Source organism: Ischnura elegans, chromosome 10 (assembly GCF_921293095.1).
Source record: "Ischnura elegans chromosome 10, ioIscEleg1.1, whole genome shotgun sequence".
Lineage (NCBI taxonomy): Eukaryota > Metazoa > Arthropoda > Insecta > Odonata > Coenagrionidae > Ischnura > Ischnura elegans.
Window position 1 is genome coordinate 107,943,412 of NC_060255.1, and position 24,361 is coordinate 107,967,772.

Sequence of the window (24,361 nt, forward strand, 5' to 3'; positions counted from 1 at the left end):
TTGTAATCATCGCCACTTCGATCGATTTTAATCGGTTTTCAAAAATGTCAGCATCGCGGTGCGATCCGCTGTTTTTCCAATATTTTCCAGTAAAGCATTCGAAATTATTAGAGATAATTAGTATCGAATTCCATAGATTACATAAATTTGGTCAACAGTCCTGATTATAGCTTATTTCTCCATGTAATTAGGATCGCTTATCCCGTCAGCGACGCGAGTGGCGACTTTTCTAAACCATTTGAAATGATCGACGGGTGAGCAAACATTTAGAGCCGACTTAACGATCTTTTGTGACATTCGTGACAAATGCAGAACATAGCTAAAGAAAGATGCAGAGAACTAAGAAGTCGCGGAGAAGCGGCGATTCGTTCGGCATAAGCTCGTGACGTCTTCCACTTAATTGTGAAAGGGGTAAGGAAGTCAATGTTTCATCGCAAATAAATTGATTCGGCATGAGTTCCTGTTGTCATCAACATTTTAGGTATATATATATATACTAGCTGACCCGGCGAACTTCGTACCGCCTAACATTCAATGAACTTATAGTTTAGTTGCACCATTTATAAATAAAGAGCGGCTGTATCGTTTTAATCATATTTGATTTATTATAAATTAAATGAGAATATATTGATGAAATAAAAATTATACGCATTCCGTTGTTGGCTATTTGTGTTATTAACCGTAAAAAAATGTTTTTAGGTCTAAGTCCGTAGCGTAAACTTGGCTCGTTCACGGGGCAGGTTAACGCAACGCTAGACCGACGCTTGACTGCTGCTCAAAATAGTGTAAGAAAAGCCCCTATGAAGCAGTATTCGTATCAAATGACTTTAGGCGCGCCAGTTATAGTATCTCTGTTTGGAAAAAATGCACCGCGTAAACGTGCTGCATACGTAAACGCACCAGGGTGTGCTCCACACATTCGGGTTTAATGTCTTGCGTCAAGCGCCTTCTGATAAACAACAGTTTTTGTTTTGTTATCAGGCGCAAGATAAAGCGAATGAAGCTAAATAGAAATAGCGAAGCGAAGCAGGGACGCAGCGAGGGGGGTTTTTGGGGGTTAAAACCCCTCAAAAATCTCAGAGAATCTTTTTATAAAACATTTGGTTATTAATATTAGGGGGACGGATGAGTCACAAAATATTTAACTGTTCACACAGCCGCAAAACCTACCATTTTGAACCTCTAATCCAAAATAAAATGTCTCGGGAGGGCCCCCACACCTCTCGCTTACCTTGTCGAGTTTTCTATACCCTACAGACCCGCCAGTATTAGCTGCGCCTATCCTTAATTCCTAGCTGCGCCCTTGAAGCGAAGGAAGAAATACAGCGGATGGTTTACCGACTCGTAAACATACCACATATTATTTACCATGAGAAAATCATGGGTTTTCACTGGCACATAAGAACAAGCATCACATAAACTGAAAGACTGACCATGCGATTTGTTAATCGTTATCACGAATGCAACACGAATTGGAAATTGAATACGTTTAAGCTCAATAGGGCATATAAGTTGGGATCATGGAATCTGCGGATTGAGAACTTCCTCATCTTTGAATTTTCCTTTGAGTATAGTGGCGTGAATCACTTTCATTATCAGTTTTTTTAAATAACCAAACACGTTCCGTTGGATAGTTTTGGTTGGTTTAGGTTTCGAAAGATCATGAACACAGAGCCTACCTTTAGCTGTAAATCGTGCCGTGGTAAGCCAGGTGCGTTCAAGGACTTTAAATATTCAGATAGATAGTTGGTGACTTCGTCTTCGTTTATTACAAAGTTAAAAGATGTGAATTCATGCGGAGTACACGGACATTACTGATAATCAACAATTGCTTGGAGATTTGTTTACACACACGGTAGTTATGTGTTTGTTGACAACTCAATTCGAGCTGAGCTTACCTCTAATTCAATTATTTTAATACTATTTTAATATTACTTTAACATTTTTAACATGTTTGAACATTTATTTTTTTTAAATATTGTAAAAAAGATCAGTCAATACATTAGTAAAAACGAAAAAAAATCTAATTTTTTTGACCGTCTTAACAATCAACTCCTAAAAACATATCTCTAAGATAAAGTTGAATTTTTTTGTGAACTTTTCCTATTTTTTAATGTCCTATATGTTATCCGGGACTGAGACGAATCCAAAGAGCGTAATGTCACTAAAATCGGTGCAGCCGTTCTCGAGTTATAAGTGTTCTAACTAACACGATTTTCGACTTTCTTTTATAAATATAGATAATATATGAAAGGGTTAAGGGACTCGATGTCTCATCGCAAATAACTAAATTCGGATTGTGCTCGTGACGTCATAAAATTAATTATGAAAGGGTTAAGAGAGTCGATGTTTCATCGGAAATAACTAGATTCGGCTTGTACTATTGACGTCATCAACTTAATTATGAAATGGTTAAGAGATTCGATGTTTTATCGGAAATAACTAGATTCGGTTTGTGCTCGTGACGTCAACAACTTAATAATGAAAGGGTTAAGAGAGTCTATGTTTCATCGAATATAACTTGAAAAGTAGACGACGCATTGAAAAACGGAAAAATGAGTGTTACCTCATTTCTACATATCTATTATTTCTTCAAAAAGCGTATGATTATCCTCCGTAGTGGACCTTCAATCCCTGTAAAAGTGCTCTGAGGATTGGTCTCTCATGTCTTTGCGTGCTGAGGTCCTTAGGCAAGAGCAGCGGGCGTCAGAGGTCAGTCTAATGGATCTCGATTCGAAGTACCAGAGCTGTCTCAATGGAGTGGCATTTGACGACAAGAGACAAATGGCTCAGTGTGCCCATCGCGAGCTGCGGTCAATCGACAACTCAATGGCCAACAATTGAAGACGGGGATCGTACAATAGCAACCGCCTTGCGCCATCTTTTGTCGCCACTGTTTAACTCCGACCAACGTGACAACACACACGAAACCGTCCCCCAGAAGCTTCCTTCTTTTACCACTTGGGGGCGTATTTTAATCGGTTTCCAAAAATGTCCCCAGCGCGGCGGTGATATAAGAGCGATCCTTTCATTCTCAATATTTGAAATGGAGTATTTTCAATCGCAAGGTATGGCATTGAAAACAAATGAATTTGATTATTATTACGAAATACTGTATGGTGTAAAATAATGTAAGTATATAATAAATTATGAACGGGATTATATCCAAATATAAATTTCGGTCAACAGCCTTCACTTTTTTCTATTAACTTGATATTTTTAACACTAGCTCTTCCTTTTAATATTTTATTTGTTTTAATGTGTAATAACATTTTTATTGTATTTTTTTTCACTTGTTAAGTTTCGTTTCCTTACAATTTTTACCTATTCTCCTTACCTCAATTTCTTATTTGACGTTTTCACTTTAAAATAAAATTGCGATTGGCAATTTAACTGTGATTTTAATAATTTTATCCAGCAAGATATGATTGTCTTTTTACATAATGTAATTACCTTTTTAAATGTTTAAATGGTGATTTAATTTTTACCAAAAATACGCGATATTTAAATTTTTTTTCACTTAAAGCGTCGACTGGCGACTCAATTGACTCAGGCGGATTCTGGGACCTTGAATTTAAAGATTAAAAATAAATGTGTGCGGTCAGTGACAACAATGGCTGCTGCTCCATGTGTTGTCATTCACCGTTCACTTGAATCCTCCATGATATGATATCCTGACTTCGAACATTGGACCCTGGTTGCAGGGACACAGCTAGGAATTAAGGCTGGGGGGTTTAGGTGCAATTAATACCGGGGTGTGTGTGTGGGGGTGTGGAATACCCACCAGGATAAGCGGCAGGTGCGAGATTAATAAATTGCGAAATTTTAAGATGAATGGTTCAAAATTGTGAGTTTTACGGTTTTATGAAGGATATTTTATTAATCCTTACACTATTCTATTAGTAATATCAATCCGATTAAGTAAAATGAATTAAACTTAAAAATTTCTCTAGGGGGGGGGGTTTATCCCCCAAAACCTTCCCCCTCGCTCCGCCACTGCCTGGATGCGCTGCTAATGCAGTACTCGCCACAAAAATCATCCGTTTCGCGAGCCGCTTGACCAAATTGCGTCGCCTGATGCGATGGAGGATCTGAGGAACTAGGCGAGGTTTCCCTATGTATAGAATGAAAATAAACGAAGAAAGAAAATAAAATAAAGAAAAAATCTAATGAAAATAAATGTAATATCTGGTCAATACTATGAAAAATGAAAAAGAAGAAACTTAGCGTTTTCACATGAATATTTACTCACATATTTACTTACACTTTACGTTTACAAATGTGTGAATAAATAGTCATGTGAAAGCACAAATTTTCTTCTTTTTAATTTTTCGTAATGAATCGCTTTCACAAAGTTATGCCTCAAACAATCAATTTGGACAATACTAACTGAAAAATATTGATGAAATTACCAACCTCATAAAGTGGAACATTTTACTTCCATGAAAGTACGATTATTATGACTGCTGCCTTCTATCCCCATAGAATTTCAACACGTGCCCAATGACTGGTTAATTTATAATGCGACAAAGACAACCACCCGGAGTTAATTAATACAGCAGGGCCCAAACAGGATTGCGCCGAAGGCCATTATGAAATCTGACGGCACCTTTTCCTAATTTCCAATGCGAGCCAACGCACATAACCCTCAATGCCCAATAATACGACCAAGGTGTTCATAAATTTCCGATGCACATATCCGCCGTCGGCATCGACAGTCGTCACAGAGGAACAAATGCGACTGCAGCAAGGGGGACGCCCAAATTTACCATTCATATGAATTGGCAACAATGGTGATCGTTATGGCGACCATATAAGAACTAAAGACGCCAGCGGCGAGTATTTACACTTCCTTAATGAAGCCATAGGGCCATTTTCACTCTCAAGTTCTCTATTTCTAGCTGTCAATCAAACGATAAATAATTTTTAATCACGCGAGAAGGTAGGGGAAATATTGGAGACACATAAAGGCTGGAAACCATTTTCTCTACAAAATCCACACAATGCCTAAGGAAGAAATGGTTTCAAATTAAAATTCGACGTGAACTCCTAAAAGAATTCCCGACATTTTCATTTAAGTATTTCACCCGCCAACGTAGGTTTATGTGGAGCATTTAGCAGATTAACCCTCCCTCCATTGACTTCCCTATTCAATTCACAATAAGGTCTACTCCCTCTCATTCTATCTAAAAATCCCATTCTTTTCCTTCCCCTCCCTCGTTTACCTAACATTCCTCCCTTTAACACTGTTTTCAACATCCCCTCCCCACTAAGTACTCGCTCCATCTATACCTTCTGCCTCCTCCGTATCTCAACTAGAAGTTGCCTCTGCTCACCCACTATGTCCAGATGAACGCATGAAGAGTTCCAGATGACGGAAGTCAAAAGAAATTGATGAGAAGTGACGCACATCTGTCATGTAGGACAAAAAATAGGTTCGGGCGATACTAAAAAAATTGAAAGCTGTGTAGCGATAACGAAGAAATGGGAGAGGAGGAAGCTCCGATTTGGAAATGGGGTAAGAAGATACGAAGGCGGATATGAGTTTCGAGACAGTGATATAAAGTCGAATTCGAGAAAAAGAGCTATGAAATATTGTGGAACAGGAGAAATACACCAGGAATATATTGTGGCATCGTGTAAAGGGATGACTGAGGTGTTTTTATGCCTAAGGAAGTGTGGTAAGGAAGAAAGATAAGATAAAAAGTCAATAAAATTTAATGCCGAAAATTTCCTATCCGTAAGCAGGCCACAGAATAAACAGGGTGTAGAGATATTGTCACGAAATTTTAACCCTGGATAGCTGATGCCAGTATGAACTAATATACTACCAATGATATTTTGGTCTAAAACGCACAATTTTTACACTACAGAAACTTTGAGCCAAACGCTCTGATTGGCCGCGAGTTTGCCCTGTTGCTGGATGCTCTGAACTACTCATGACTTGGAATGCTTTTCTTGCCAGAGATCGGTATGCATCCAAGGATTGAGCCCCACGACCCCTGAGTGGAGGGTTAAGCTAGCGAGTTGCCTTGGTTACATTTCGATCTCCGACAGGCAAAGCGTTCCAATTTATGGGTAGTCCAGAGCAACCGGCAACACGGCAAGCTCGCGGCCAATCACAGTCCTCTGCTCAAAGTTTCTGTAGTTTAAAATTGGTGCGCATTTGACCAAAGTATCATTACCAAATTTGGTTCTTACAAGCATCAGCTATCCAGGGTTTAAATATTGTGAAACAATTTTTCTCCACATTGTACATTATGGTGGGCCGTAAAAGAATTTTTTCCAGAATCGTATTTGCTTTGTAATCGAAAGGTTTGTACTTGTGTCAGGGTGCCATATCCGATTTTTTTACAAAATCCGACAATATTAATCATTGCCTACAGAGACCCAAAGTTCATAGTTTTGCAAATTTTGAGAGACTACCTAGAGAAATACCTATGGAGGAGAAACCATTGTAACTATGCCGGAGTCGGTATTAAGCATTGATGAGTATAACTTTCAGCATTACTTTACGAAATTTGAAAGAATTCTACGATTTTGCGTTGCGATGCGATGAACAATCAACAAATTTTAGCACACGCATACATGCATATCATCCGTTCTTTCAGATCCATGGCAAAATACTAATCAGTGGACTGATATCGTGGATAACAATTTGTGGTGCAAGAGAACAGATCGCAATGACACGAAATGCAATCAGTGGCGCCAACTCCATGGGGCCTGAGGGGGCCCGAGCCCCCTCAAAAATTCGTTATGGGTGTGAGAAAAAAATGTGTAAGGCTTGTCGATTTTCCTCGGAATATCCTGATATCGAGATTAGAGTTATCAGGGTTCTAATATTGATCACATGACTCTAGAAGGGGGGGGCTAAAAAAAGGAGGGGGCGTGAAAAACATGCGAAAACCTACTGAGAAAGAGCTGATGCAAACGTGGATGTATACAAATAAAAGAAAATGTCACGCAGTATCTAGAAAGAAAAGAAAATTAGATGCATGAGGAGGATATAAGTATTATATCTTTCCTTATACTTTTCCCGTGATGCTACATGTTCTCTTGGTGTTGTCTTTGGAGAAGTTTTACGTGCAGTGCCCTTTCGAGGGAGGCGAGTGATGGTGATGACAAAATGCGAAATTTGCCCACTTGTCATGTGTTGGTGACACCAATAGAGTTCCGGCTCATTCACTCATTCACTCATTCACTGAGAACTGCTAATAGAGGACGCACGAGAACGTAAGCACAACGAATCATACGAGGCCGAGGAGTAGCGGTGACCCGCTTGGCAAGAGTTGATGACGAAATCAACATATATGCGGAAGTCAGTCGAATTTTTGTCGCAAAATATTTTACAGCAGGTGACGGATCCTCGCCTAACAAACAAGAGGTCGCGGGTTCGACTCCCGCATGGGAAGGATGCCCCAATCCAGGGCATAAGTATTTGTCCTACGTTGCTGTTCATTAGATTACCCCGCTGTGAAGGCCTTAAATATGCTGTTTTCGGAGAGTTGAAGGTAATTATAAAAAAATAAATAGAAATTCGTGAACAAGCCCATTTTCTAGAAGGGAAAAATTATGGGAACAGCAATATAAAATATTTAACCATTAAAGATACAGGAATACGTTACGTACACCTTGGCGCTGCGAATAAAATCTCTGAAGATATCTCGTCAGCTAATCAAAATACGCGCTGGTCGTTTAATTGCGGTTCGTGTGCTTTGCCGCTGACTTCCGTTCCCGCGTGCCTCGCCGAGAAGCAGCGTCCGAATCACGCTCATGGTCACGGCCAAGCGATAGAATGGCTGGCCTCGATGGAAAACCCTATTCATTAAAACTTCTTCAATCAGAGAGCCAACGATCGTCGCGCCAACAAACGGCACGGCGGCACGCGACGGCGAACAACTTTAGAAAGAATTGAATCCGACGCCCAATACATAGCAACGGATGAAAATCGAACTCATGGACGCAGAATGAAGTGCTTTTACTTTCATTTTTGGCTTAATGGTTGAAAATTAATCTCGATTCGAAAGATAATAATGATAATTGTGGCTCACCAACAAAGTAGAAGAAAAATATGTTCAATCCGCAGCAAGAGGCAGAAAATATGACGATATAATGAGCACAGAATGTCTAGATCGAGAGTAGGAACTCTCTTGAACCATAAATTCAACCCGAATGAATTTTAAAAAAACAAAAGGCATTCTAGTCCTATTAAATTACAAAATAAGGTTACCTAAAAAAATCGAAAATAAAGTAAAAATCTCCAAGCTCCTAATCTAGTGAGAATAATAGTGTGTGTTTTCTCTATCACCTAATGGGTTCGAAATGCATGAGACTTATTGCGAGAAAAACCGTAAGAAATGCGTTTCATCCATGGCACAAAACGAGAATTCCTGCTATTACGGAAAAGAAAGCGATTGAAAAGCTAGAAAAATTACGCAAAGAATGGATGAACGTGCGACCAAATAAAGAGAGAGCGCGAAATACAGTGGATATGAAGGGAAGAGAATCTTTCGTAACAAAACTTGATGATTTGTTTGACATTGCAAGGAGCGGTAACATTGAGTTTTTGACGCACGAGGAGGAAAGTGTAGTTAATCTCTCGGATAAATGTGCTTGGGCTGAAGAAGTAAAATTCTTACGCAATCAAAGAGAAGCACGAAATGCAGTTATTAGTGGAATACATTTCAATATATTCAAAAAGAAAGAAAAAGATGTGGTTTTCCGCTCCCAACAGGGACCCGCAGTTCCTAAAAAGGATTGTTAATTGCGAAAGTGTTAACCTGGACATAGCGAAAGCAGTACAAAAGAGGTTTTCAAACCACTTGTGGTACCTGAGTGAGGAGTAATAGGCCTGGCATTCTTTGACAGATCCTTTTCTAGGTTTAAAAAGGAAAACGTGATACTCCGTATGAGGACATGCGGGGGAAAATATGATCCACCGAAGAAGACATTCTTTAAACATAAAGACATGACTAAGATATCTATATCAAATATTGTCACTACTAATTCGAGAAAGCTATTTAATACATTGTAAATATGCACTCCATTCTTTGATGCGCACATGCGAGGATGGGATGAACAACCAAAAACAATTTGCAAATTATTCTCGGTCCACAAGTGGTAAATGATTGTGCAGAGAGAGGGGTGAAACAAATTCAAGGTTTTTAGTCAGTTAAGGAAGAAAGCTTTAAAAATTTATTAATACGTGCGCAAAGACACTTTAATTGCCAAATATGGGGTTTCAGTGAAAGATTAGAAGTAATATGAAAATCAATTTTATTTTGGTTGATATCTACTGAAATTCATGACCAGCGTGAAAATAAATTGATCAATTGGATTGGAAATATTGTCATTGCAATTTAATTCTTTCTAAAGTAAGCACATTTTTTCAGAGGCTAGATATTGCTAGTGGGAGTAAAGACTTTTTCGAGGGAGGGGAGGGGGTGGAGGGGAAGTCTCTAGTAAGTGGTGCGGCGCGTACCTCAGCGGCGCCGCGGTGCGGGGTAGCGCCCTGGGGGGTGGATTGCATTACGACGGACGATATCTCGTAAACGCTTAGAGATAGGTCAAAACAAACAGAAAATCGGTTCTTAAGGACTTTACTTTTACGTTTTACATAAGGATAGCACTTTTTCTGCTCCAAAAAAACTCAATTGAGGGTCCTCAGTACTTAGGGCCCTTGGGGAACGGGTTGCCCTTATTTTAAAGTAACCAAATTTTAACATGTGAATATAAACTTCATTTGGATCATTTTGAGACTAGGAAAACATAACTTTTCGCAATTCTATGAAGGCCTGATTACACTTTGAATTAACGCGTACGAGTCAATGCCTAAATGTATGAACGGGAAAATGAACGCCAAAATGCACCCTGTAACCACCCAACTAGTGCGAATGCATGAACAGAAAATAGAACCTGTTCTAATATGGTTCATGCATTCGTACATGTTAGTATGGCATTCGGAGGAGGCGACCGAAAGCTGAGGTCATTTGCGCCATGAAGGAAGGGTATGGAAGGAAGGGTGGAGAGAAACCTGGCGTCGGCGTTAGCCTGCTCTTAACGAAAGGCGCCAAGGGGACTACGGCTTAACGTCCCATCCGACGGACGGAGTGTTGCGCTTGAAATATCCTCCACGCATCATTCAAGCAGGGATCGGGCAGTCTCTGAAAATTCTCTGCCACCGCCGGGATTTGAACCCGAGCCCACGGGGTTGGAAGCCAACACTCTAGCCCACACACCCACTTCGATCCCCTATTTGTACATGTTCCGTTCCACCAAAATCGTTCATGCATTCACAAATAAACTCGTACAAGTTTATTTACCGTGTAACCAGGCCTTTACAAACGTCGGGAGACATTCAACCAATCACCATGTGGAGAACCCGAGAAACCTTTCTACACTTTATTTACGATTTTCAACACTGAAAGATTTACACCGAGATTGGATCTTTTTAAAAAATAATAATATTTATGAAGAACTGTTCATCGCACATATCATAACCCTGCACAAGCTCCTCGTGAAGCTTTTATTTCACAGTCAACTAGCTCTTGACGAAAACCAGACTCGCCCAGAAAACAGCGACGAGGACGAAGCGATTTTCGCGAGAAAAAGCGCATTCGAAAGGAAATAACATTCGAAGGCAAAAAAACATCACGAGTCGAGACGCCGATAATAACTGTCGGAGAGCCTTGTCAGAAGAACGCACTATCATTTGCGTGACGGAGGGAAGATATTTAGTCGAAGTTGCGCCTTAGGTATCATTCAAAATAAAGGGAAAGCAGCCAAACCTGTCAACAGTGCTACGAGTTAAATAATTACCATAATCAGGTCATATATGCAATGCTCACGAATTTTACAATAGAAGATTCTACCGTTGACCACAAAATTGGCTCCCATGCACCGCGCATTTAAAACGGTTCACGTAAGTCGCCGCTAGATTCGCTGACGGCGGAACGATCCGAATTACACGGGAAGATAAGCAATAGCTAGGGCAGTTAAGGGAAAGTTATACTATCTACTGTCTATGATCTACTGTCAAATTAAATACTTACTTCTCAAAGCCCTTCGCCGAGATTGTAAATACTGTGAAGTAAATATTGATAATAAATGTGCCGTGCTGCGGACGCTCTCAGTGATATTTCTCATTGGTACGAGCATATTTCAGTCGGACGTAGAAATATAGAATAGCGTTCTGAGATGATGTTCCCAGTGTCACTGTGAATTATATCAATTCTCAATCGCATGAGAAATGCTTAGCATGTAGCCTATTTGTTTCCAGCGGCTACCGAGTAGCGTGGGACAAGTTATGAAAGAGAATATTTGGGTAAATGTGAGAGGGTCAACAAATAGAAGAGTAAAGTAGATATGCGTCAAACCATCGTTTGATTGAAAATAACTGAGGCAGGCGAGATAAATGGTGAAAGGGACACAACGTTTATCCACAAGTATATTGCATACCGTACGACGCGTTTCAAATATTGGGTCATTGTCAAGTGCACTGCTAGCTGATAATGTCATCAAATTGCAACTAATAATTGTCATAAATTCGAAAGGTTACGATGGATAATTTGACAAGCGATATACCTTAGAATGACCCAACGTTCGAAACGCGTGTACCTTACGCAATAAACTTGTGATAATGTGTCATCGCTTTTTCTTTAGGCCATCATTTGATTTCTGACTCCTGATGACGATATTATTGCGTAAATATTTAAAAAATTATGAAGTTATTATTATTGCGAGCAGAGCGAATGTGGAATCTGGTCCGTATCCGTTGGCTCCGCTTGAATATAAGAGGAATTTTCAAGGAGGATCCTCGCTCTCTTTCGTTCTCACTCTTCAAAGGAACCTCTATCTAGATAATGAGGCAGTTGGTGCAGGACTGATGACTTATACTCCCTCCCCACATCCACTTTGTCGCGCGTTTCTTGTCGAATGTTGCTGAGTGATGTTCGAAGGTGGTTCAGTTCAGTGCTGGTCGTTCAGCAGCGTTGGTGGTCACGAAGGTTGCGGTACCCTAGCGCGCACTTCATCGGCTGCGTAGAATTTCCGGTTGAATTTGGAAGAAGGAAAAGAATCCACGCCAGCGAGTCAAGGAGGTCGAATAATAATTACAGAGCGCTTTACCAGGGAAGGATATTCGCTTCCGTTGTGCCACGATTCAAGGTCGCATTTCACAGCTGGTGATAGCTGTACTCGATTCGAAAGTGGCCTTCGGCAAGGACAAATAGCCAATCTTACGTTTCACTAGCCCTAATTCACATCATCTGATACAAGGCAATTTGGAAAAACGCGCAGTGGGTCGAAATCGAAAAAAAGGTGGACAAAATTATCGCATGCTGATTTCGAAGAGGGGACTCTAAACGTTGCAAAAATTCTCTGAAATCTTTGGCAATAAACGAATTACAAACAAACTGTTTTCAGTCATTTCCTAATAAGGATAACATTTTGAGATTTTAAGGATCTTTTCCTACAAAATACAATTGGACGATGATTTTCCTCTTATCATTAAATATTTATTGTAAAAAAGTTCGCCGGTCCGGATCATTGCTCGTTATTTAAATGTACGAAACCACGTAAAACAAATTTAAGAAAAAAAAACAAAAATCAGGGAGCAGAAATTCTTTTCGGGTTTTCTTCCGGGTGAATCTCTCTATCTCCAAATTTCCAGCAGCTCCCTCTACCACCATGTGCCCGAAGTTAAGTGTCACCCTCACTCCAGCCACACACCCGATTGATACCCCGAAAAGAATTTGAGCAAAAATCAATGGTTTTCAAAAAAAGATTGCTCATTTCATCAGAAAGCATGTATTTCTAATGCCCAACGCATAATAATTTACCGTAACCGGTTGAAGTTCACATGAATTGTTTCCGCGATGGATGAGTTGATCAATAGCAGGAAGTGAGAAACTGCATTCCGTATTAGAATTCACCGACTCTGAGAATGTGACTTTACTCGCAACTATGTCTAGTCTACGTCGGACAGAAGTGGAGAAGGGATATTGAACAAGTTGCCAGGTCGCCGTTGAATTGATTGCAGACGTTGCCATCGTTGTTAAATGTTGTAGTGATACTTAAGGGTGGTTTCATTTTATCTTCAACGGCGGAGGTCGGGGGTGTTTCCTTGTGGTACCCTTGTACGCACTTCGCCGGCATCATGATCAAATGTGCTGACACTCCCAAATGAAGTATCTACGACCTGAATGAAAAACTAAATTTCCTTGGACACTGAAAAATATGAACTAGTAACACAATGATACCATGCTTTGCTAAAATGTGTCACATGCACTCACTCAGTGATTCAACCTAAAGGTTAGGTAAGGGTAAAGCTCACCCCAGACAAGGTGACACGCGAGTGAACTTCACATCGGAAGGGGGGGAGGAGTTCGATTCTCTAAGCATACAGGGCAATACCAGTAAATTTTTACTTATTCAAAGCGTTCATTTGTCTAATGGTACAGTTATCGATGCGATAATTTGATAAGAGGCGTTATTTTTCAAGTATTCTACCGATTACGGTAGGCTTCCATAGAGTATATATCTTCTGGCAGTCTCCCCTGTTTTTATGGACTTCCCTCTTCGAAGCACAATACATACGTCATATGTACTCTCTTTCATTCTATCTAAAAATCGTATTTTCTTCCTTCCTCTCTTTCATTTAATTATTTATTTATTAAATTGCCAACACACAGCTTACTAGCCAGTTCACAATTGCGCAATGTAACAAACGTGAAAATATACAAATACATTAAAAAATAAATTTAAATAAACAAAAATGCATAAAAAGTAATGATAATAGTCCTAAGAATTTCCATTCAGCTGGGGCTGGTATAAGTGTGGTTAGGAAGTGAGTAGGGGTCAATGTGGTCTGGAGGAGAATTTGTGCTAGCAGAGAGGCGGGAGAGGAGGGAACGTTTGGTAAGTCTGGACAATCTGGGAATGGGCGAATGAATGTATGGAGGAGCGAAGGCGTGCAAGTAGTGTCTACATTGTTTACACGTTAAAGTTTACATTGGAGATTAGTTCTGAACAGTCTATGGCAGAGTTTAGAATGCAGTGTATTAGTTTTAAATCGGGTTTGTTTACCCAACATTTTACCCTCTAAAACTGTTTTCAACATCCCGTCCCCGCTCAATACTCGCACCGTCCATACCATCTATCTCCAGATGAAAATATTTCTACTTGAAAAACAATAAGTCATAAAAAGGCACCGCTGTAAAAACATTGACATGAAGTAATTCAATACAATCACTTACCCTAAGGAACACTTTTATAAGAGGTATAAAAGAGAAGATACGTCATCGCAATAATTTCGCCGTTAAAAACAGCACTTAAAAATATAAACCGACACTCTTTGAGCCTATGTGCCAGCCAATTTTTCCTGGTATACTGAAAAATCCAAGGGCTTTTTTTGGCGAATTTTTAGGTTTTCACATAAAAATTTATGTTAAGCGTAGTATAAATTTTTAGAAGTTAATTTTTTTCATGTGCTGTTAATACTTAAAGAGTATGTTAAAGCTTGAATGATACTTAAAAAACAGTTGCAAAAGATACACGAAGCACAAAAAATATAAGGGGCGAGTGTAAAAAAACCGGCCGATAAATCGGCCCGCTGGCATTCATCGCAAATATCCATCGGGCAGATGGATCGGCATTAGAAGGGTCAATTAAAAGGTGGACTCACGAGTGCGATGGTCTTTGGCGCCTCGACGTATCCATGCGTGAGGTACTTCCTCTCCGACTTGCAGATTATCTGCTCCACGGTCATTCTGCCGAGGGAAATGGTCAAAAACCGACAACACACTCTTTGCCAAATCCAGTCGAATCGGCCACACACAACACACGAACACCAGCAGCACAAGCGGCGACAAGGGATCAACGCCGCGCCTTCGCAGCACGACAAAGACTGACAGCAACAATGGAGGGGAGCCATCTTCTGAACCCCCCCCCCCACAATCCCCCTCCAAACAGTGTGGCGAGGTCGCGAAGAGAGCAGCCACGCCATTCGTCGACTTTGTCCTCCCACTCTTTTTTTATTACAGTCCCGCCAAAGTCTGACTCTCTGCGGGCGCACAAAACACGGCACAAAAAATATTAGAACAAACTTCAATAGGCGCGTGGAGGTATTAGACATGCCATTAAACAAAAGAAAAAATGTTTGTAGTCATTCGATTGCCGATTGAATTCCACCTGACATTCATTTAAGTCCTTTAATACATATGTATAATTAAACATATTAGTAAACAAATAAAAGAATTAGCTAAGTCAGTAACAACGTAAAAACTCAGTACCTCATAAAATTACTACTTCAGTCACAGCAGCAGAGTGCTGCAAGGAATGGGGCATCCTCTATATCTACATCATACTATCTCATCAGCAGTTAGCGAGTAAAAGGACATGCTAGTTAATGTTAATCTAGTTATGCCTAGCATTTTATTCAAGCATTTATGCATTATTATTATAAGGAGGAAAAACGAATTTGCATCCGTTAGGCGAAATATGTCTCTTAGTTGCTGATAGCTCAAGCAATGTAATCCTAGCAAGCAGCCTCCGCGTCTCCACAGGCTCCCGGCCTAATTCGTGTGTATTCGTAAATTTCGTGTTGGTCCGCACGCTGTTCGCTCTTAGCAGTTTTTGATAAAAGGCGCCGCTCTCCCTTGCATTTTATTTACTTCACGGGTTAATAATTTTCACGCTGGATCCCATACGCTCGCTGCGTATTCCAAGGTTCGACACCAAAGCGTGTAGGAACCAAGAAATAGTTCCTGCAATTGCAAAAATCTTTTTCGCTATTTTTATCCTATTTAATAGCGAAAAAAAAGAAAAACTTTACTGATTTCAGTAAGTGAAAATTGAAAATTTGTTTATTTTTCTAGATATATTTCAAATAAAACCCTAAAACCGTTCGTTTTTTTAAACCCATCTACAAAATTCGGAAAGAGGCGAATTTCGCTAGAGGCTATTTTTTTCCCTAGGTTTTTTTTTTTTAAAAACGGTCTCCTCCGTTCCCTTTGCGACACAGATCCTGCTCCACATCTTCCGACACAAGAGAGTCCCCGGGGACAGAGGTCCCTTTGATGTAAGAGAACGAAAGAGAGCGAGGCCGTGAAGATCCTCTTACATTCAAGAGGTGCCAACGGATACCGAACAGATTCCACATTCGCTCTGCTTGCTAGCACGCAATAATATTAATATTTTAAAAAAATATTTACGCAATAATATCGTCATCATGAGCAAAAAAACAAATGATGACCTAACGAAAAAGAGATGACACATCACCACAAGTTTATTGCGGAAGATACACGCGTTTTGAACGTTGGGTCATTCTCTAGTAAAATTATCCATCGTAAAGTCTCGGATTTATTGATATTATTCGTTACAATTTGATGACATTATCAGCTAGCAGTGCAGTTGAGAATGGCCTAATATTTGAAACGCGTCGTACGGTATGCAATGTACTTGTGGTTATTTATCATATCTTTTTCGATAATTCAGGATGTCCCGTTCACCATATATCTCAGTTATCTTCAATCAAACGATGGTTTGACGCATATATACTTTTCTTCTAGTTATCTGCACAACCTCTCATATTCACCTTAATCTTCTCCTTCATCACTTGTCCTACGCAACTGACTCGGTAGCCACTAGAAACAAATAGTCTGCATTTTAGGCATTTCTCATGCGAATTGAATTTGGTATCATTCACAATGACGCGCGGAACATCATCTTCGATCGTTCTACTATATTTCTACGTGCGACAGAAATATATTCGTGCTTATGACGGATATTTTGGCGGATAGATAGGCATTGAAATTCGCTACTCCCCCAAGCAATAAAGGACTTCGATAATTTATCGGTGGGACTCCGTAGTCAAATCATTCCAACGCGTATCTTTTTTTTCTTTCTACCGGTCTCTCAGGTGCGTTATCGGCCGGATTCCTGAAAACGACGAATTACTAGAAATAACTAATGATGACGCAATTAAACGGCGAAAGCTCTGTTTAATTGTATACATACATGTATATAATATATTGAGTTATAAACTACGTTAGTAAATACACGGAATTGAAACGTTAACGTAAAGTAAAACTACAATAACTACTTTCTCCCTCCCTTGCAACCGCGCGAAACTGTTCGCGCATGTCTCCCCTCTCACTAAGTTATATTTCTCCTATTTTCCGAGTTGGAAGAGGAAGTAGACAACTCGAAATTACGGAGCTACCCTCTCGGTAGCTGCTTAAATTAACACGCCGGATTACTGGCAGAGCCGGAGGAGTGAAGTGCCGGATTATGGAGGTAGCTCTGTATTTGTTAAAGGCTGCTGCCGAACAGTCCCCGCCTATTGAAGCGGTTTGCGGTTTATGGGTAAGTAAATGTAATCATAAAAGAGCAGAATTTATTGCTGATTACGGAGTTAAATACAGTAAACAAAAAAATAAACCATAAAAAAATCCTGGTAAAAATAATGTATCAAAACCTTTCAAGTAAATCCATTTATGCTCCTTTAGTCTTTTTTTTTTAATACGAATTAAAAAAGTTCCAGTGAGATTTGGAAAAACAAGACTACAATTAATTAAATTGTTAGTCGGAACAAGGATTTAAATTTTAAATCCGAAAATTGACAATGGATAGTAACAGGAAAAATAAAAAATATGCAATTTCTTAATACGGACGAGTCATCCATTGCGTGCGTTCCAAGAACTAATTTTGTGACTCACGGCGATAATTTTCAAATGCGACAGTGGGATTAATGCTCGACAGAAGTTATTGTAAAATAAGTATATAACAGGCGCCATATTTCTTCAGGTGATGGAAAGGAGTAAAAAGAGAAAAATGTTAGAGAGGGGGAGCGGGGAATCGAGAATTAATGATAATACCAAGACCTAAAAATCAACAAAAACAGAACACATTGGTTTGGGCCAAAAGAGAGACTGCGGCAATGACGTTTGAGTTAAATTACATTTGGCTTGCATTTTCCTTATTTTCAATGTGGCCGCCGGACGAAGTCCTCATTACAAATATTTAACTGTGCATCTTCACAGGGTACTCTCAGTATATCCTTTAACGTAAATGACTGAAACCTCAATAGCTCACATTTAAATGTACAGTTTTTATTATTTACAATTATTTTCTTGGGTATAAAGGGGCCTTTCCATCGCTCATAAGCCAGGGATTGAGCAGAGAATGAAAGTATCAGGATGCGATTGCATTGTTCTCAAACGGGCGCTCAAAATCGTTTCCCTTTAAATGGAGAGGTTCGCCTGTAAATGGGTCACACAGCGTTCCTCTTCGCATTGCCAAAATGCATTCGCCTGCAATGCAGCTGTGGACCCTTCCAAGTTCATCTCAAGCGACCGCCCCCCCCCCCCACCGAAGAAAACTACATAGTGAGCAGGAAACCCAGTCTTCGAGAATATCGCTCAATGCATTGAAACTAGGGCATTTAATTTTAGATGGCTACAAGGTTCAAGTCCACGAGTGCCGTTGAAATCGCCCAGACACCGATTTATGTAAAAAAAACTAGCTAAATCATTGAATGAAAAATAATCTCAATGGCTCTTTCATTCGCTGTTCACGACGGAGCTATTGCATATGAAATCTCTGAATAATACCTTAAGAGTTACATACAGGGTGTTTGGCAGGGGGTGATCAATCACCAGAATACAATATGCAAAACAATTTCTACAATCACACCACACGGTCATAAAAATACTGCGCATATTAACAAAAAAATACGTGCAAATTCTTGCAAAGACAAAAATTGTCAACAGTTATTTATTCCAAAAGTAAGCAAAAAGTTAAACATACATGTTTAAATGTATCATAAATAGTATTTACAATTATTTTCTTGGGTATAAAAGGGCCTTTCCATCGCTCCTAGGCCAGAGATTATGCAGAGAATACAAGAAAAAGGATCCCATTGCATCGCTCTCAAACGTGAGCCCAAAATCGTTTCCCTTTAAATGGAGGAGTTCCATTTGTAAATGGGTCACACGGAGTGGTCGTAGCGAGTGACTAAATTTGCTAATCGAAACACCGTTGTTACGCCTGGCAGTACGAGGAAAGAATGGGATTTTAATCAATTTACTATGACATATTCTGTTAAGAAGTACGGATTAGAATTATCTTATATCACAGTGTAGAATAACTCGGTGATTTTTGAAATGTAAATAAGCGCGCGATGATTCAGGTCAGATTGTCCACCAAATCCAACTTAACCCATTTCTTCCCAACGTTGCGTGAACGCAACGCAAACTTTGCGATTTTTTTTCTCCGTATTTGTTGTTGATAAATAGTTAATATTTTTAACATAGGTAGTTCAATGCTTTCTAAAACGTTATAAATTTTTTTACGGAAGAAATTTAATAACTTTTGTTTTTACAATGACCTTTTCATTTATATGTAAGTCGTTTTTCAGGGCTATCTTCTAAGTTTACATATTATGTTAAATCTGAGGCACTCAATGACTATATCTCTCTGCAAATACAATGATGCATTTGTATTCTAGGCCATTGCAACAATTTGGGTGAATTTGACTTAGTGTTTTTTAAATTAATTAAGAATAAAGGAAGTGTTGCGTTCACGCAACGTTGGGAGAACCCCGGTAATCTAGGTTAACGGCGCGCCGCGGCGGTAGTCGTTTAGTGTGTTTCTTTTTCGACTGAAAAATTAAATGCTTATCAAGAATATGTTACCTTTTTTATGGTGAAACTTTAGTTTTAGGCAATTGCACTGTATTTTAGTCCTAAATATATATCTACATAAGTGTTGAAGGGTCCTTAAACTAGGATGTTTGGCAGGTGGTGAGTTTTCACCGAGTTGTGACTGTTTGATGTTTTTAACTTCACGTATCGAGCAAGATTATATCAGCGTTTACTTGCGCTAAAGTGGGAATTTACTGTGACCTACACTAAAAAGTGCATAAAAACTTTGCTATAGAGTTGTCCAGAAAAATGTCCAGATTTCTGCAGCGTCTGCAATTCCAAGATATACTGGCATCCTAAGGTAAGAACGATCTGCTTACCACAGTTGACGCAAGTATGCTAAAAGCAAGTGAGTATGTGAGGGTTAGCAAATAGATGGTAAAGTCGTATTTACGTGGTGCTTTTGACTAGGATTCAAAGGGAAGGTAGTGGGAGGGTAAAATGCGTAGTTAGGCTGGGCGGGGATATCCCGGCACCAATGGGTCTCCGTGCACAGCGGGGGTTGGCGAGTGAACAAAATGAACGGAGAGATAAGAGGGATCACACTATCGCAGTATTTTCTGAGAAATTCATGCCCACTGGCCGCTGACGATAATGAGCTGGTAAGGCTCCAAATGAGGGCGCAGGCCATTTTGAAAGAAATGTTTTGAGAACTATGAGTGACGATGAATGCACTGGGATTCCAAGAAAAATATTTCTTGGTATATTGACTCAGGTAAAGGGCTTTATAGGTATTACGGTATCTAGAAGGGGCAATGTTCTGTTCCATCTGCTGTTACTATATCTGTGATCTGTGGTTGTCTGTTGAACAATTGTTCCCTCCAAATGACCTGAACCCACATTTGCAGCCTGAGTTGCTCACTATCGCCAGTGATCATAGTGCGTGAAATTCTCAGAAAATATTACAATAGTGTGGTATTTCTTCCGTTCTGATGTTTAGTGGTTATCACACCTTAGCTACAAAATATTACTGGAGTAAGGACGCTGATAAAGGCGTTCCTCTTGTGCGTCAAACGATGTCCCGGAAGCGTTTTGTTGAACCTAAAATGTTCATACGCCTGGTTGGTAACTGAAGTTTGGACAAGGGGGATAAGTTTTCTAAGATACGTCCATACTTTGCGAGCTCAACCAAATATTTCTACGGTTTGATGCAATTTCTCATAAATTATCTTTTGACGAGAAGATAATGCCATATTTTGGCCGCCATTCCGTTAAAATGTTTATAAGAGGAAAACCAGTAAGATTTGGGGTTAATTTGTGGAGAATGATATCTTCTATGGGAAAATTTTCAGTCTATGGATGAGTATCTGAAAAAACTGATACCTCTTTGAGTTTAGTGGAAAGGGTTGTAGTTGGCCTGGCAAAAGTTATTGAAGTTGCAAGGTATCACTTATTGTATTTTGAAAATAATTTCAAGTTATTTTTTACTGATACTTTTGTCTCAAATGGGATTTTTCCCAATTATGACTAAAGAATCCCTTGTAGTGTGAGAGAAAACAGAGTCGCAAGTTGCCTTCCTCGCATTCAAAAGGAACTGTCCAAGGGAAAGTAAGGTTGTTTTGATTGTATGATCGGCAAAAAAGAATGCGTTATTCTTTGAGTTGGCTTGATATGTAACTTAATGTATTAAGAATTTCGGTATATTGGATCCATTTGTAAATTTGAAGCTGTAATTGGATCAATCATCAGTCAGGCATATTTTTGTTCAGAAATAGTGTTATGCTTCCTCAAGAAAAAAGAAAACAGTGAAGGAGAAATTACTCATTTTCAATAGCAGACACTTTGTTACTTTCGCGATATAAAAATTCCTATTATTTGACCGGTTGCTTAATATTTTCTGTACTTTATAATGGTGTAACAGCCGAAACCGGTCAAATATTATACATTTTTATAAATACCTTGTGGGTGACATATTGTCTGTTATTGATAATATGGAGCCTTCCACCACGTACAAGCTTCAAGTTTCGATTTAGGCAACTACCCTTATAGTAACTAAAATTGCCATAATATAGGACATAACGGAATAAATAGTTAGCGAAACGCAGAAAGGAAAGACAAGTTTGGCCACAATATTGATCGTGACGAAAACATTCACGATGAAGATGCCGAGTTTGTAGCAGCCAGAAAATTAGTGATTACCAAAAGTGTAATATTCATCTACATACTGATTGCTCTTCTAAATTTCATGAACAATACAAAGTTTAATCAATATTTTCGGTTAATTATATGTTTGGGTTATAATCAAAAAGAATTTTTGCAAAAAGAAAAGAGTTCCGAAAAAAAGGCAAAACGGCTCATTTGACCAGGGGAACTCCCAACGTTGCGTATACGCAACGTTTCACCAACGGCAAACTAAAGACAATAAAAATATAAAAATCGATAATTTGCCTTATTTAAGTCTGTTTTATTGCTAATTTATCAAAATATTTGGAATTTTTAAGTTATTAACATGCTTGGGATTTAATGGGTTAAGTTGAACCCAACCCACAGCGCGGGTGTACTACAGAGGAAAATGTTGAATAGAGATGGAATTGTAATAGACAGCGCTCGCGTTGTTAATACACGAAAACAGACAGGGAATATCGTCTTTTTCACTATACTATGAGTCGTTCCTATTAGAAATATGTACTGCTATAAGATACTAAAATATTTTACATAAGTAGCGGCAATGCGCCTAAAGAAATGGAAAGAGGTATTATTTTTAATCGTCGTAGAGGCTACTGGGTCTGTAGGTCTAAAGTGTACTTCTCGCTTTTATTGGAGAAGAAGGGCTGCAGTGATCTAGTCATAGAAGACTTTAATATCCTCTTCAATCTCTTCATTTCCCAAAATTACTTATATTTTTCTGACACTTTTTACGCTCAACACATGGTTCACCTCTTTCCCCGATCTTAGCGGAGGTATTTTTGGGTAATCTAGAGGAACAATTATTATCATTAATTATCACTTCTGAAGACCCTCTGCTCTAAACTTTTTTTTTACTACTACCGTTATGATAGCATTTGCCTTTGGACGGGAAGTGTGGGAAGTAAGCTAAATCAATTTGTGGTGAAGCTCAACTCTTAACACCCATCAATAATGTTTACAGTAGAAGTGGGAATGAAGACTCTGGACTTGATAGAAATGACAATAGAAATTGGAAACAACTCGCCATGGTTTTAAATTTTTGGGAAATTAAATTCACAGATGTTGTTATTTCAAAAGATTCTGATCGCCATCACTCGTACAAACTGACCGCTTTCCTTACCTAAATACATCGTCTACTTTCCATAACCCTTACTCAGAGAGATTTCGAAAAGGAGGTGAACACGATTAAACTTATTGAGTCCCGGAATGGATATGAAGAAAGAATGGTTGACTCACTGTTAGATCGAAAACTAAAGAATAAGAGCCATATTCCAGAACGTCACTCACTCCGAGTGATAACTCGTACTCATTCGAGTGTCCACTCGTTCTCGAAATGAGTGCGATTGTTGATCGGTATTCCAAGAACACACTCACACTCCACTCATTTGAGGGTCGGTATCGATACAAGTAACTGGGGATTGCTAGCTACTATGGTCTGTTTACACAACAAATATGACGAACGATAATAATCAGCGGCAAATATAAACGTAAATGAAAATGTCCACTAACGCAAGGTTTACTGCCCAAGAAAAAGATTTGGTGATTTCTTAGTTTTAAAGCACAAATCAACTATAAAAAATAAGAAAACAGACGCGCATACGTCTGCAGAGAAGAAAAAAAGCTGGATGAAGCTGGCAGAGGAATATAACGTGCACAGTTTCGTCCATAGGGTATGTTTGTTAATGCTTTTATAATCGATTCTAATAGCCGAGACGAAAAGAATATATAAATTAAGTCTTTGAGATCTAATTATGAAAAGTGGATGGATGAACTACGTTAAGTCACGATCAGTTAAACATTATTATTATGATGAATACCTAATGCACATTGAACGCTCACTTAAGTTATTATTCAAGTGATGGACTGTGAATTATGATATAAGAGACATTCGTTTTCCTCAATTTAAATTCTTATCGTATGCTACTAAGTACATAATAACAAGAATGTCGATTGGATTAATTTTCGTTTTTGCCTTAGCGTAAAGTCTACCAGGTAAAAAAAGCATGGGAGAATATTACAGCCCGAATGAAGGCCACCTTATAGCAAAGGAGGCACAGGAAAGAATAGGCACTGGTGGAGGGCCTTACGCCAAGCCCCCAATACCGATCCCTTGCTGGAGATGGCAGTGCCATGCATTTCCTACCACATCACAAACACAGGGGATAGTGATAATATAGATAATGATAGTAGTGGTGAGATAAAATATAGATACAGATTGCATTTTCTATATTTTTAGTCTTAAAGTTCTTTTCTCAAAAGTTTTTGATTTTTATTACATTTTTTACATTTAATTAATATTTTGCATTACCTTCACTTGTCTTAACTTCTATACAATGGCTGGAATCAATAAAGAAGGAGCTCCATTCCTCTCAAATGCCACCACCACCATCCATCCATCAACATCATCCAGTTCTTGCAAAAATACAGACACACCTACATCCATACTCTCACCAGCACCACTACCACCCTGTACTTCACCTCAGCCGCAAGCCAATGCTATTAACTATGAACACCATCCAACAACCATCCAC

The 24,361-nt window shown here is 39.1% G+C and overlaps 1 protein-coding gene across 1 annotated transcript in view; it reads right to left on the reverse strand.

The window, feature by feature from the left end:
* Positions 1-14,859, reverse strand: part of LOC124166615 (calpain-A-like) — a 282,292-nt gene extending 267,433 nt beyond the window's left edge. Inside the window, exon 1 of the mRNA XM_046544221.1 lies at positions 14,684-14,859. Coding sequence (XP_046400177.1) covers positions 14,684-14,767 — 84 coding nt within the window. The 5' untranslated portion in view covers positions 14,768-14,859. The remainder of the gene's footprint in view (positions 1-14,683) is intronic.
* Between the last annotated feature and the right edge of the window lie 9,502 nt (positions 14,860-24,361).